The sequence below is a fragment of the Cyprinus carpio genome, chromosome A18 (genome assembly GCF_018340385.1).
Source record: "Cyprinus carpio isolate SPL01 chromosome A18, ASM1834038v1, whole genome shotgun sequence".
Taxonomy (NCBI): domain Eukaryota; kingdom Metazoa; phylum Chordata; class Actinopteri; order Cypriniformes; family Cyprinidae; genus Cyprinus; species Cyprinus carpio.
The window spans coordinates 16,953,466-16,969,311 of NC_056589.1; the positions used below are offsets into that span (position 1 = coordinate 16,953,466).

A 15,846-nucleotide genomic window follows, 5' to 3' on the forward strand; every position below is an offset into this window, starting at 1 on the left:
TTGTCTCATCTTATGTCTCCTTTGTACTCTCATCTTGTCTTGTCTCTTCTGTATACTTTTTGTCTCATCTCTTTTTAATGTCTCTTCTCTTCATTTCTTTACTTGTCTCATTTATCATTCCTCAGTTCTTTCTACTGGCTAACATTTTCTTGTAGCGCTTTGTTTCTCCTGTCCTTTGCTGTTTGTTCTTGTGTTGTCCCCAGGATCATGCTGTATTGTAAGAAAGAATGCAGCTGTTCTTTTCACTGGTGTTTCTCATCTGCCTGTCTAATACCACAAGGAATCCTGCTTATTCTCTCTGAGTGTGTTTCGGTGTGTCTGTATCTCTGTATACACGGTCACTCACCTTAATGGCAAATGTCATGCAGGAAAACCTGAATGAGCAGTAAGTGTCCAGGGCTGAATTCACTTAACATAAACATAAGCTTGCACTAAATTCAGTGTGTAAATTTGCACAAAAAAAAATGTAATTTGCGTTTAGCAGATATACATGGACATTGCCTGATTTGCACAGCTATCAGAGAGTGCCATTTATTCTTAGCGAATCAGTAATGTGTATTATAATAAACAAATTATTCTTTACTGTTTAAATGGCTCAAATTACTGCTGATGAACTGTTCAGTGTGTGCAGAACTAGTTGAGTTAAATTTAGAAAACTGTTGCAGTTACACTGACTCCATGAAGCCTCTGAAGTCTCTAAACCTGTATTGTAATGTAAAACACACTCCAATCTGCACACCGGCACACATTTGACCAAAGGGCTGTCACTCTATTCCAGTAGCACAAACAATCTTCTCCCTTTCCTGTTAACCACCTTCCATCCGGCGTGAATAATGAATGGGGATGTGTAATTAATTGTGAACAGTGTGAATGCTGTTACAGTGTGAAACCTTGTCAACTCCTCACTACTTCCCAATAAATAACTATCAGGGTTTGCAGGGTTTGTAAGAGGAGAAACTACGTCTGCTCAGCCTCTCTTCTTTTGTTCCTCTCTTTGATACACACTATGCTGCAGTGCTTAAAGCGCATTATAAAACTAGTTAAAAAGACACCTATAAGTGGTTTATACTATTGCTCTGTGCTCATCCAGCCATTTTCTCCTGTCAAATGCATTTACAGAAGATACAGAAGGAATCTCTTGGTTGTTGACTGGACCGCCACTGCTGTTTATGAGAGAAGATTACAAACAGCAATCCATTGTGTTTATCCTTGGTTTATATACCTGTAATACTTCTTGATTTATTACCATAGCCTAAAATTGAAATTACTTATCCTCAGTATAATATATAGCATGCACATGTTATGGTGCTCAAGCTTTGCGCTGTGTTTGATTCTTTGTGGCTGGAGGTGATCAGGCATGTCTAAAGTAGCAGAGACCTGCACTACGTGTTTACCCATGGAAGGCTTCCAAAACATGCATCAAGTGGAAACAGTCCATTCATATCCAGCCACATGCATCACGCAGCTTCTCTGGTGGCACATTGTAACATGAGTGGAAGGAATGTTTCTTGTTTACTTACTTAGAAGAGTTGTTTTTTTAACCCTACAACAAAACCAACACATTAAAACCCATACATGCTGTGCCACATGACACTGATTTGAACATATCAAGGTTGTCTTTTTTTAAGTGCTGTCAAATTAACATGTCAGTTTGGTGTGGTTCAATAAAAAGAAATGCAGTAAAAGGAAATATGTTAAAATAAATGTTTGTACAGAATCATTAGAGCAATTCAAGCAAATGGGTTGCTGATTTTCAGTTTAAATTGAAGGAGAATTCAAATGAAATAAAATGAAAAGAAATTAGTTTTATGGTCATTTTGAAGTAGAAAAGCAAAGTTTGTCAAGGCAGAAAGTTTGTAGACGCCACTCATTTTCATTGCATTTCCACTGTGATTGAATTGATCTTGGCACCACTAGAGTATATTAGAGCCACATTGTGAAATGCTGCTAAGTTTTACCAATAAATCAAACCTGTCAGACCCGTCAGGCAAAAACAAGCACACAGGCTTATTTGTTTATTGGCACCTCCTTCACGTTACCATGGTGTCCCAAAAGCAATCCCTAAAACAGGACCATCCTGTACAGTTTGATATATAGTTATATCATACAGGTAGTAACTTTTGCAAGTTACAGGTCTGTGTAAAAGTGTTATTGTTTCATAGGGAAGTTTAATCAGCCTTTATTTTCAAGTAAATGTTACCACACAACTCATAAAAACCCTAATTACACCTTTATTTGCAGCTTTCGGCCTTGTGAATTCATTGGATGAACGTTTTAATCAAAACTTTTTTAAAACATTCATCCTCTTTCGTTAAGTTTTAGAGGCCCCCTCTTTTTGAATCGGGATCATTTGACCTACCCAGAATTCCAGCGGTTACCATGGTGTGTATGCAAGCTGCCACTTCTGTACTTCCCATGCTAACAAGAGAGACGTCATGCCAGCACACTAGACAAACACTAAACCCCTCTCCTGAACATCTCAGCAGATTATACTTGATGTCTTTATGTTTTCTGTTTCCTCCTCTCTTGTCCTCTCTGTGACTTCAAACTGCTCTCTTATTATATCATCTGTTTTTCAATATTTCATGCTGAGTTTTCTAAGTCTGGAACAGGGAGACCCGGCTGCACATGAACGGAATGTTTCTGAAGTGTAAACTGAGTGTTGCGTCATTCCTTTCTCCTCTGAAGAAGAAGCTCAACAGTTGATTTCTCATCAACGTGGGGCATTAATGAAAACAGAGCAGTGTGAGAAAGAGCCGTACATTTCCCTTTTGGGAAAACGGTTTGTCCTTAAATGGCAAAGACACTAAGAGCCCACTGTAAAAGAGCCTACAGTTTCCCAGTAGCACTTCACTGGAAGGAAGGGAGCATTAGAGAACAACGTCAAATGCAATTTTATAAATCTGAAATATGGGTTTTTAGAAGATTATATCAAACATTGTGCAATAAATGTTTTTGAACACAGACTATCAGTAAGTTTTACATGTTTTTAAAAGAAGTCTCTTATACCCACTGCATTTATTTGATCAAAAGATAGGAACAGTAAAAACAGTTATATTGTAAAAATATTATTACAAATTAAAAGAGCTGTTTTATATTTTAATATATTTTAAAAATTGAATTTATTCCTATGGTAGCAAAGCTGAATTTTCAGCAGCCATTACTCCAGTCTTCATTATTAACATGATCCTTCAGAAATCATTTTAATATGTTGATTTGGTGCTAAAGAGACTTTCCCAAACTTACCTAATTCTAACTTATCTAATGTTAAAAACACTTGCTGCTTAACATTTTTTTTTTCATGATTTACTGATGAATAGAAAGTAAAAAAAAAAATATTTTGTGACATTATAATGCCATTTTAAAAAAAAAAATCTATTTAATGCATCCTTGCTGAATGATAATATAAATCTTACTGACCTCAAACTTTTCAACGGAAGAATAAACATGGTTTCCAAAACTAAACCTTTTTCACAGATCAACTAGTTGGTGGATCAATGTTTATTTGTGTAAATGGCTCCTAATACCCTACACAGCATCAGCAATCTTTGCTTTTTCCGGCAATTTCAGCAGTGCTTTAATGGAGGGTGTGTGAGTGAAGAAAATGTCCACACAGCTGAGATGAGCATGCATTTGTTTTTGCCAGATTCATGTGGTTTGCATTGTCGTAAAAAAACAGACATGTTCCACTCACAGTTCTGTCAGCCTCCGGGCAACAGTTTTCATTTCAGGGTGGTAAGGGAAGATTTTTGCTTGTATACCAACACTTTAAATGAACTCATATGTCTTCAGGACCAATACTCTTTGCTTATAATGTGCTTTGTGAACTCCAGTTTTGCTTCTGCAGCTCAAATATTAAAATGTTACAGTTTACTATACTAATGTTATTATAACTAATGTCACACATATACAGTGTAATACACACTTCTCATATCACTATGGTTAGAATGGCTAGTTGACAGTTAACCAGCACCATTATAGGTACACTAGTTAACATTAGTTAACTGTCCAAATGTTAAAGTATCAAACAAGGTATTAAGCTTCCCTGCTGGTCTAAATTCATTCTGTTTGTAGTCTAACAAATCCCAGTAAAAAGAGAAGAAAAAGATTTTGAAGGAGTGTTGTAGGAATGTCCCACTAGGGATCTGTAGGCTGTTAGATGATATTGAGATATTTCTGTTTCGGATGCACTTAGCAAACCCAAGCGGTTCAACTTGTCTTTTTATTTGATCTGTATATTGACCTTTGTGTTTTTTGTACTTAATATGAGAGCTGAAGCCTTATATTAAATACAAGAGTACAGAATGACATTCTTACATTTAAAATGTGGTGTATATGTCCTAGTCCTAAATTCACAAAGCTGATCTGAGAAAGTATGTTCCGTCAGATGTGCTCCAACAAGAAAAACCATTAAGATTATGATTATGGTTGTGAATATTGCTCCAGCTTCCATAGCTCATTTGTTCACCTTGACCCATGAAGAACTGTCCTTTTTCTCCCATCACCATAAAGCACAGAATTTAAAATTTATAGCATGTTCATGGGCTTCCAAGAACAAACAGATCTCGATGTTCCTGTAAATGTTCCTGAAAAACTTGTCATCATAATTCTTAAGCACTGTTTACAACGAAGCAATTGAAAAGAGCATTTTCCCGATTGTTTTTCCCAACATCAAAAGCAGCTTCAGCAGTCAGCACTTTGTCATTAAGGCAACAGGGGGCTTGTCATTCTCCTGACACCTGGAGATGACGTCATTTCTCCTTCAGAGCATACTTTGTTTACCTGGCGCTAGAGGAGGTGAAAAATAATGCAACGTGTAAACACTAGGTTTACAGTTTGGAATTTGGTAAATAGCTTTAATCTTTGCCGTTTAATAGCATGACATTACTAGCAGTACAATGTGGCTGAAAAAAAGATTTGTGTAGGATTGTAGTAGGCATTTAAGGTTTTTTTTTTTTCTTTCTGAAAGCTCAAATCATTAGATACACTGTTTACTTAAATGAGCCGTCTGCTGAGGCCTAAACAAAACAGAGCTTTGATCTTTCACACTGATGGCCAGATTGCCGCACACAGTCGCTGTTTTCGACAGGATGCTCTGCGTCTCTAATTAACATTGGGCATGTACTGTTAGAGCAGCCATAGGGAATTCTGCTCTGAAAACTGAACATGGAAGGGTTCCCTAAAAGCCTGCCTAATTAATTTCTCTCTAAATGGATTAGAAAGCAAAGCGCTGCAGATATGGCAGTCCATTTAGTAGTGGCTTTCTCCAAAAAAAACCACATGTAATTGCTTTATGGCAGTAATGATCTAATTCCTAATCTAGCATGGCTGTGATGTGTCTCATAATATAGTAGATGAGACTGAGAAAGATATGAGAGACTTGAGGGTCAACAAGACAAGGACATACAAGTTATGATATTTTGTACCACTGTAGCACAATAGACAATAACCACTCGCCTCACAAGTACCATTTCTCTTGTTGACACTCTTAGCCCTCTTTCCCCATGAGTGGGAACAGGATAAGCCTTTTTCCCAGAATGCATCAGTGTAGTTTGGAGGAAGCGAATGGCAGCAGCTGTCGTCATGGAATTGCCCTATGGGAACTGACCTCAGTCAATTCAAACAATAATACCACAGACTCATTGAGAGAGAGACCATACTGTCTGTGGGGGGATTGCTAATGTTTCAAGACATGAGAATCGATGAGCAGGGCATTTGAAATGTGGGGTTAGATGGGGTCATTCTGCCACCCTTTTACAAGTTTATTTAAAGACATTGTAGTTAGTTTTCTGGAACTGCATTCCATGACATCCTTAATCAGTTTTGTTTGTTGCAGTTCGTTTTCACTGGAGCAGTGCTTTCCTTGCGTTTCGCAATCACACCTTTTAAAAACCGCATAAGTGGTTACAGACAGAGATCTCGACCATAACAAGTGCTTACACAAAAACCAAAACAGCCCGATATTGCCAAAGACCTTTCTTATTTGAAGTGGTCTGCATTTAATTAGTGCTGGACGTGGGCAGGTGTTTATACAGCTCTGTATACATTTCATAACTTGTGTTGCAGCATGTTACTCATTAACTGAGCATATAAATCACAACATAGAATGACTAAGACAATGCAACAGTAAATAACTGTAGGTGCTTGCATTACTATTACAATTCATCATACAGTACGAAAGCTGACTTTTCACTATCTCTGACAAATAAGAAATGACAAACTGGAAGTCAATCATTCAAAAATAACAAAATAATACAATAGCACACTAGATTCCAGAACATAAGACCATAAAAATATTAAAATCCATAATATACAACTAGAGCTTTTGAACTTTTGCGTCTATGCGACTGCCTGACCAGATGTGATGTATTATAATTAAAACTATGAGCACAAGGTGAGAATTAACAATATTTTTGGAGTAAAACATCATTCTTTAAATAATATTTCTAAAAGAAAAAAAATGGGCAGTTATAAGTATGTTTTAATAATTTTATAATGATTTAATCATTATAAAATAATTATTTTGGACATGCTTATTACTGCCACCCAAACTTTTATTTATGTTGTTTAACCTGCCATGTTTTTTTTTTTTTTTTTTCAGACATATCAGTGGTCATTTGTTTTGTATATGTCCATTCTTTATTCATTAATTTCTTTATATTATTTCGCAAAGTGTAACTTAAAAGTTATATAAAATATTATATAGAAAAGTATATAAGTATTATATAAGTATTACAAAGTATATTATATAAATATCAATGTCTTATATTAATATAACACTTTAATGTTAGCAATAATATTAAAATATTCATATTAATTGAAGAGCATTCATATGCAGATATTAATTTGTGACTCTTTTATATTCAGATATTATTAAGGTGGGCAGCAACTAACCACCCATAACACCCTAGTGACCATTTAGAAATGCTAAATAACAGTACAACAACAATAACAACATAATAATAACATAACAACAACACCCCAACAACCCACAACACCACAACAACATCATACTAATTATTTCAGAACACCAACCACCACACAAAAAGAAAAAAAAAAATTTCTTTTAGTTTTGTAATAACTGTAATAACTGTAATAGCTTTAACACAACTGACTGTCATTATTTGGATTTTACATTGAAGTGTTCAGTGAAACATTCACATGTGTGATTTTCCCCTATTGGGGCACAATTATTTGCCTCCTTGTGTGAGATACAGGGGAAACGCTACAGCAGTGCCACTATGGTTTCTGCCTGTGCAAATCCCACTTAAGCCCTGTTTGGCTGCAGCTATTGCCCTTTGTCCTTGTCTCGCTAAATCACCAATAAATTTCTCCCCAAACCCTCTGAAATTAATGCTGCTGGTGTAGAGTGGTGCCCTGTTTCATCCTGTAATCAGACAGAGGGGAAATACGAGACACACAGAGGCAGAGACTAGTAGCATGCCATTAATGTGCCACGTTGATCTCCTCCTGCGGTTTAGCAGACTGGATTCGGTTGTAATAAGCCCTCCTGGTTGAGGACTGATGCCCTATTATTACCGCATTGTCTCCCCCGGGATTCTAGCAGCGAGCGCGCAGACCCTCTGCAGCAGCTCCCAGAGAAACAGCTGCTTTTAGAGTCTTACCTCAGCTCAGTGTGAGTCACCCATGGGAGCATAATCAGTGTAATGATTACATGCTCTCTAAGTAAGACCCACCAGAAGTGGATGTCTTTCAAAGATTCTGTAAATCAAGAAAATCAATAGCACAGCTTGTATGCCATTATAGCTTTAGCATTTATACCCCAATGACATTGTATTTTATATGATATTGTTGAACACTATGCTTGGTTTTTCCAAAATCGTAAATAAAAACAACAACCTGTACTTTAGACAAAGGCTGACATTATGTGTAATTTATAGTCTGCCTTTAGTAAAGAAGTGTATCCTTTTTGGGGCATGTGAGAGTAACATTTTATTTTATTTTACTTTTATTTTTTTTTTTCTGTATAATAAACTGAAATAGGAGAAAGTATGTGACAGAAAAATGCCAGTTCATGTTTAAACATTATACTTTTTTTGTTATTCTAAACAGATTTCCTGAATACTCCTTATTTAAATTTTATTTTATTTTATTTATTTTATTTATTTTTTTCATTTTATTTATTTTTATTTTATTTTATTTTTATTTTTTTTATTTTATTTTATTTATTTTATTTTATTTTATTTTATTTTATTTAGGAAAATGTCTGTTCACAATAAAAAAAAAAACTTTACAGGAAAATGTCAGTTCACGGTTAAACCTAATACTTTTTTTTGGCTTTCATTTCTGTGTATGTTGGACTGAAAAACAAGTTGGATTCGACCATTAAGCCAATGACAGATGAGGAGAACATTTTGTCATCTGCCATGCAGTGATGAAGTTTGTATTTACAGCCTGTTGACATTGATTCGACATGCATCTTAAGAGCAGAGGAGCTGCTATCTTGAAATGATGTCATTGTAGCATGAGAGGACTGCTTCGTTCTGCCAGCCTATGGAGAGATGAGATGAAAGCACATTTCCACACATTTCATTTTACACACTGAATCACCACCAAGTTCTCAAGTGGCTCGTCTGAAGTCATAAAAAAAAGCAATTCTAAAGTATTCTGACGAGAATTTGAGTAAATCACAGTGCCCTAAACCCTCTTAAAAAACACCCCCTACTGGTAGGAAAGATACTGCTTCTTATTGATGCCGTTGTCATGGAAGCAGAGAAACAGCCTGCAGGAGCTGCCACAATAATGATGCAGTGCAGTATCTTTGATTAAGAGATGAACATCTGTCTCTGAGCTAGATGTGACCACACAAATACTCATTCAACACTGATTCAGACACTTTTTCTGGCTGTAACAGGATTTAGCTTTCTCACTGCCAGCAAGCAGAAAACATCCTTGAAAATTATGATTAAAAACTATGCAAAGTAAAAGAGAATACCACTCATACTACACTGCTTATGGGTTAATTTTTTACCATAAACAAAAAGATAATAATTTCTTTCTTAATATTATATTATTAATACATTTCAATGTTCAATTTAAAGGTATTTAAAAATTTTCTTCACTATTATGCAAAACTACAATGTTAAATCTGTGTCTTTAAGAAAAAAACAACTGAAAAGCATGATCACATGTCTGACTTTTGCACATTTATCATATCTCCAGTATTAAATCTTTTTGGCTCGGTTTTGCTGACATTCTTCCCTCTCTCCTCTCTTTTTCCATATCTGCACATAGATGCAAACGAGAGGTCGGCCAAGAGATTTTCACCCGATAGAGTCTTCAATTACACCTCTCTGCTCCTCAGTAAAGAGGATAACATGCTGTACGTTGGCGCTCGAGAGACTCTCTTTGCACTCAATATCACCGATATCAGCAGAACACAGCTGCACCGTAATGTGAGTATGTCTCTGTGTTTTATTTTGGAGGATGTATAAGCATGTGCATTAGTCTGAAATATGGGCATTAGTAATCGAGAGTGGAATATCATTAATGTTGGGTATAGACATCACTTAAGCACAACCATAAGTTTTGTACACATAAGAGTGAATACAGGTAAAGTGGGTTTTTTTTTTCCTTCTTTTTCTTTTTTTTCTGACAGTTTGTCATTGGTATCATTCGTAAAGAAAGGAAAAAAAAAAAAAGATCAGAATGGCTAAAACTGGCCTTAATAATCTGGATCTTGAGTTCAGAATAATGAGTTAAATTCCATTTATTCATCACACAAAACAATCTTATAACTCCAGAATACTTGAAATATAGTGCGAAAGCCAGTAAGGACCAACTTTCTGATACTTTTATTGTTTTTTTTTTTTTTTGTGTGTCTTTTTTGAAGCTTTAGTTTCCATTCAATGCAAATGTCCTACTTTACCAGTTGTCCCACTTCCCCTATTGAGTTTTTGCAGGGTATTACTCCATTTTACTTTTCAACAAATTAACTTTTTAAGTCAAAAATAGACTTTCACAGTTCACTGCAAGTATTCTGCATTGGTTGATTCATTCTGAACATTAAAGAACGGCGTAACAGCAATATGTTACAGCCAAATCACTGCGACTCACAGTAGGCCTACTCATGTCTGTGTTAATGCATCGTCTAACTTTAAATGCAAACTTTAATGTAACTGCAACTTGCAATTTTCACTTTTTCAGTTAACATGGAGCACACCACAGAGAAAGAGAGAGGAGTGCAGTTTCAAAGGGAAAGATTTACAGGTGAGTGAATGAGATATAAAGTGGAGAGATGTCTGTATATTGCAGCATGAAGTTCCATGTTGATTCATATAACTCCAGTAAGAAGTGGGTCTCTAAAATAGATATTTGCAATATGACTGCGCTAAATTTGAATCCGAAAAACTGCCTGTCACTCTACTTTCAGTTCGTAGGACCAATTATTGCCTTGACACGTCCACACTGTAATTTCCCTGAAAGGTTGACACTGCATAAAGGCTGTTATTAGATTAATAATCCGCATGCCTAATTTGCTGCCAGATTGATTTGTCTTGGGAGCCAGGTTTGGATGGATGTTGGGACCCTGATGAAGACACAGTAATAACTGGTGTTTCTTGATACCGATGACAAACAGCTGCCAAAAACCTCTCCCAGACTATTACAGAGGATTTAGATCAAACCTAGTGATGTGAAAACAAGTTCTGAGGCCCAGCCAGGCAACACTTGTGCACGCAACCTGGTGCTTGCTTTGAACATTTGCCTTTATTTAACATTCAACTGTTTATGTGTATTAGTTTTTTATCTTTGAAAATTAATTTGCACAATTATCAAACGTTCACCTAAAAAGAAAAATCTGTCATAATTTACTTATTATATTTTATTTACCTATGTTGTTTCAAAACTGTTTGACTGTGTTTCTCCTCTGGAATACAGCATTGGAAAACAAAAAAAACATTAACAAATCAAACAACAATTGAACCCATTGACAAAAAAAAAATAAAAATAAAAAAAAAAAAAATAAAAATAATAAAATAAAAAAAAATAATAATAATAATAATAATAATAATAATAATAATAATAATACTGAGACAATTCTAAAAAATATCTTCTTTTATTTATCACAAAATAACAAAAGTCATATAGGTTTGGAACAACATGAAGGTGGGTAAATGATGACAAAATGTTCATACATGTCTAAATGTGATCATTTTTATTAAATCACACTTTATCTGCAAATCATTCGATTTGAACTAAAAATTGTCATCATCTGTCCTCCCTTGAGTTGCTCCAAACATTATTTTTTTTTTTAAAAAAGGTTCAAAATATATTTTAAAAAGTCAGTTGTTTTAGCAGTTAGTTTATTTCCATTCTGTTTTTTAAAGACTGATCAGAAATCATGATATTAAGTAATCATTTAATTCTATTAAGAGCCATAGTTTTTAACAGTAAGAAATAAAAGCAAATCTGCAGATAATGTTGTGGGGAAAAGTATGTTCATATTTCCCTCCTTACATTACACCCTACAAACTTTAAAGAAAAGTTTGTATTTGTAATATATCTTGTGTTGAATTTTATTATAATGTAATCCTTACTGTTTGTCACAAACAGTACAAATAATTCTTTATAAATTCATGAAAATACATAGCTGACTTTTCATTTCAGGAACAGGGTCAAATGCAATCATCAAATTTTTGGGTTCTTGGTATAAAAAAAATGTTAGAACTCCAAATGAGCTAATGGGAGCATCAAGGCCCTGCCCTTTAGTGACTGTCACATCCATGTCTTAAGTCTTAAATTGTTATCTGTCTCTCCCTCTCTTATGCATTTCCTTTTTCCTCTTTCTAACTCCAGACTGACTGCTTCAATTACATCAAGATTTTACTGCGTGTGAACAGCACTCACCTTTACGTGTGTGGAACGTATGCTTTCAGCCCTATCTGTGCATACATCGTAAGTACTGTGTTTCATTTTGTTCTATCCTCCTACAGGATTTCACCACCTCCCTCCATGCTTTTAAAAGGCTGCAGGGGAGGAATTAATTATCCATGTAATTTACTCAGTCAATCAAAATGTCCTCAGAAATACACTCTTCCACTCTCTCCCTAAGGGTAGATGCTGCTCGGATGAGAAATTATTATGGCCCTGCACTTTACTTAGACCCTTCACTCTAGAGACTATGCCTGGATCGGTCTGTGCATTCGAGGGGTCAACACTGACCACTAAAATTGCAGCTTTAGGATAGTGTACTGTGCCTACATGAGTTGATTCTATGACAGCTGTCCCCTGAAATGGTTTGCAGATGTATATTTTACCTTTATGCCCCTATGACGACGCAAACAAAAAATAACCAGAGTGTGTACAGCTGCATCTTTTTCTAAACATCCTTTTTATCAGTATCCTTGGCCCACACAGAGTCGATAGCACACACATCATACCTTCTCTTTGAGTGCGTTCACCCTGTTCTTACTATCTCTCCAGACTTATCGCAATAACATGATGTTCTGTTCAGCAAAATAAGGTCCTTGTTTAGAGCTACACAGGCAGTAAGCCATCAGGACAGTTGATACAAGAGACAGTCATTACAATAATTATAATAATTTCCCCCATAACACACCAGAACACACCCGATTTCCGCACTGGTGCGCAATGAAATGGGAGAAATAGTAGTCGAAGATGGTCGTGGCCGGTGTCCTTTCAACCCTGAATATAAGTCTACGGCCATCATGGCCGGTACGTGCCACAAAAAATGGTGTAATGTGTGCAACACTCTTTTCTGACTTGCTTTATTAATATCTGTTGGTTTGAAATTATGATTTTACAGATGGAGAACTGTATGCTGGCACAGTCAGTAACTTCCAAGGGAATGAACCCATCATTTACAAAAGCCTTGGCCAGGGCACAGCCTTAAAGACTGAAAACTCACTGAACTGGCTTCAAGGTAAAAGCCACACCCACTACCATCCTGCTCTTAATAGGACATATTCACTGACAATTGCAGCACTTTTGTGCACAGTATTTGAGCAAAAAAACTTGCACATTAATCACCTGCCGTCTTTTAGGAAGTTTTCTTGACCATTGTCCTTTACAATAAAACTGCTCATGAACAATATTTATTTTGAAAAGTGACATACAATACATTTGATTGAATGGAATATCTTCTCAGCTTTATATATCTAATGTTTCTCTACCAGTGTGTAGAAAAAAGGTACACCAGTTAACTTAATACAAACTAAAAAATAGCCATAAATGTTTAGATAATGAAGCAACCATACCTTAATTTTATCTTAATTCAGTTCATTGTAAATTGCACCTCACAAAACAAAGTTCTTTTTGCCAGGTACAATTAACGTTGCACTGTTATAGCACATGTAAAGCCATGGAAATGGATGTTTGAGTCAATGATGTGATTTTTGTTGTATTATTTATATTTTTTAGTTTTCATTTTTATTTCATTTTACTAAACTCTTTTTTTAGTTTTCATTTTTAGTTTGTTTTAGGAAACTTTGTGTTCTTTTGTCATTTTTCTTTTGTCATGTTTATATTTCATTATTGCTTAAATTAATTATTTCTTCATGTTTTCATTTTAATAATATTACTTAAACTTGCCAAGGCAAAACGTTTAACTTTGAAGTTTTTATCTAATATTTGTATTTATTTATTTTTATTAAGTTTTATTTTCATTACCAAAACTGATTTAAAGAGAATTAAAAGATTAGAAGATTAAAATAAAATAAAAATAAAATAAAAAAGGAATACAGGTTTGTAACGACATGACGGGGAGTAAATGACCACAATTAAATTTTTTGTTGCACTATCCCTTTAAGTAATTCAGGCACTAAAATAGTGCAAACAGCATGGAAGTAAATGGCTCTATCAGCGGGCACAATTTCCCCCATTCTGTTATCTTTAGGGACTCAACTCCCCTGAACTTACCACTGAGAGGCAATTTTGGCACAGCAGAGAATTATTCATGTAAAGCAAGACTACAGAGAACAAAACAAATCAATTTAGTGTCAGTGTACATGGTTGAACCCTTCTCACTTTACTAAAGAGTTCTGAGTAACAGCTTAATATTTTTCCATAAGAGGCAAAGCTGTTGAAAGACACATATGCAAGATCAATACTAAGCACATTGATAGTGTAACAAAAGATTTATCTCAGTAATTACAACTAAAGATTAGCATGTAAAAGGGGTTCCAGGTGGACCAGTGGCTATAAAAACACAAAGTCAACATTACCTACAAACACTGCTGTCTCTGTGTACGTTCCATAGCATGGATTGACACATTTTTTTGTATTTCTCCCACAGACCCTGCTTTTGTGGGCTCAGCCTACATTCAGGAGAGTTTGCCCAAAGGGAACATGGTCGGCGATGATGATAAGATTTACTTCTTCTTCAGTGAAGCGGGAAAGGAGTTCGATTTCTTTGACAACACCATTGTGTCACGCATCGCTCGCGTGTGTAAGGTGAGGGACAGTTTGGCATAAACACAGTGTTGAAGGTGGTTAGATTAGGACTGTTCCTCCACATACATGTACAGACAGAACTTTTATACACCCCTTCCCCTCCCCCAATGAAGTGCAAAGGAATACATGCCAGTATGTTTGTGCATGTTAACAATGGTGCACAAGTGTGTGCATGTGCTAACATGGACTACATGATGGTTTTTATCTGTCACACCGAGGTGAGAGAGGTGTGCTACCTTTCAGAGAGATTAGAAGGTTTGTGTTACAAAGATGCATTCTTAAATGCGGAACGCTCCCTTTTTTATGGCCCACCTCAAATTCTTATCACTACTTAGCAAATATTAGCATTCATCTGTCGAGTTGAGGAGCAGCTGAAAATGCACATTACAAACAAAACACACATTCCTCACAGTTCCTCCAAAGAGGAATACTCCTTGGAGAAAACTATCATGTGGGTACATCCAGGTATTTACTAGCCAATAATTTGAGCTGTAAATGCTATGTGACTGGATACTAAATGGCCGATGGCATCATATGTACAAAGTCTCAAACTCTTCACTAGTGAATAAACAGGGAAAAGAGCTAATAAATAATTAATTTAATAAATTATATAACAGTTAGTCCAACAGCACTGGGACTTTTCACTGTTTGAATTGTTGAAAGTGAAAGTGAAAGTCGTGACATTTGCCAAGTATGGTAACCCATACTCGGAATTAGTGCTCTGCATTTAACCCATCCAAGTGCACACACACAGCAGTGAGAAGTGAACACACTGTGAACACACACCCGGAGCAGTTGGCAGCTATATCCAGCGCCCGGGGAGCAACTGGGGGTTCAGTGCCTTGCTCAAGGGCACTTCAGCCATGGGTATTGAGGGTGGAAGAGAGCACTGTTCATTCACTCCCTCCCACCTACAATTCCTGCCAGCACCGAGACTCGAACCGTAGACCTTCTGGTAACTAGTTCGGCTCTCTAACCATTAGGCCACAGCTGCCCCATTTCGCAATTGTTATGCATTTTGTTTCATTTAGACAGACTGAATAGTAATAGCGGACTGTCTTTATAAGAAAGTCATTAAATAATTCAGTCAAACAATTCGTTCACAACACTGATTCATTCAGGAACAAAGCAAGTGAATTTCTTTTTGAGTGAGTCATTAAATTGTTGACTCAACAAGTTTGTTCAAACCACTGATTTATTCAGTGACTCTCTTTAGCGAGTCATTAAATCATTGACTCAACTGATTTTTTTAAACTACTGAGTCATTCAGTTACAAAAATAGTGTCTCTCTTATGAGTAGGTGCTTGAATCATTGCATCAACCAATTTGTTCAAACAACTGAATTATTCAGTGGCTCTCTTTATAAGCGAGTCATTGAATCATTGACTCAACCAATTTTTTTTTTAACTACTG

The 15,846-nt window shown here is 35.8% G+C and overlaps 1 protein-coding gene across 1 annotated transcript in view; it reads left to right on the plus strand.

The window, feature by feature from the left end:
- LOC109108854 (semaphorin-4B-like) overlaps positions 1-15,846 on the plus strand; it is a 53,712-nt gene that overhangs the window by 22,368 nt on the left and 15,498 nt on the right. Inside the window, exons 3-8 of the mRNA XM_042775175.1 lie at positions 9,256-9,416; positions 10,168-10,230; positions 11,818-11,927; positions 12,584-12,696; positions 12,788-12,904; positions 14,276-14,433. Of these exons, the coding sequence (XP_042631109.1) occupies positions 9,256-9,416; positions 10,168-10,230; positions 11,818-11,927; positions 12,584-12,696; positions 12,788-12,904; positions 14,276-14,433 (722 nt within the window). The remainder of the gene's footprint in view (positions 1-9,255; positions 9,417-10,167; positions 10,231-11,817; positions 11,928-12,583; positions 12,697-12,787; positions 12,905-14,275; positions 14,434-15,846) is intronic.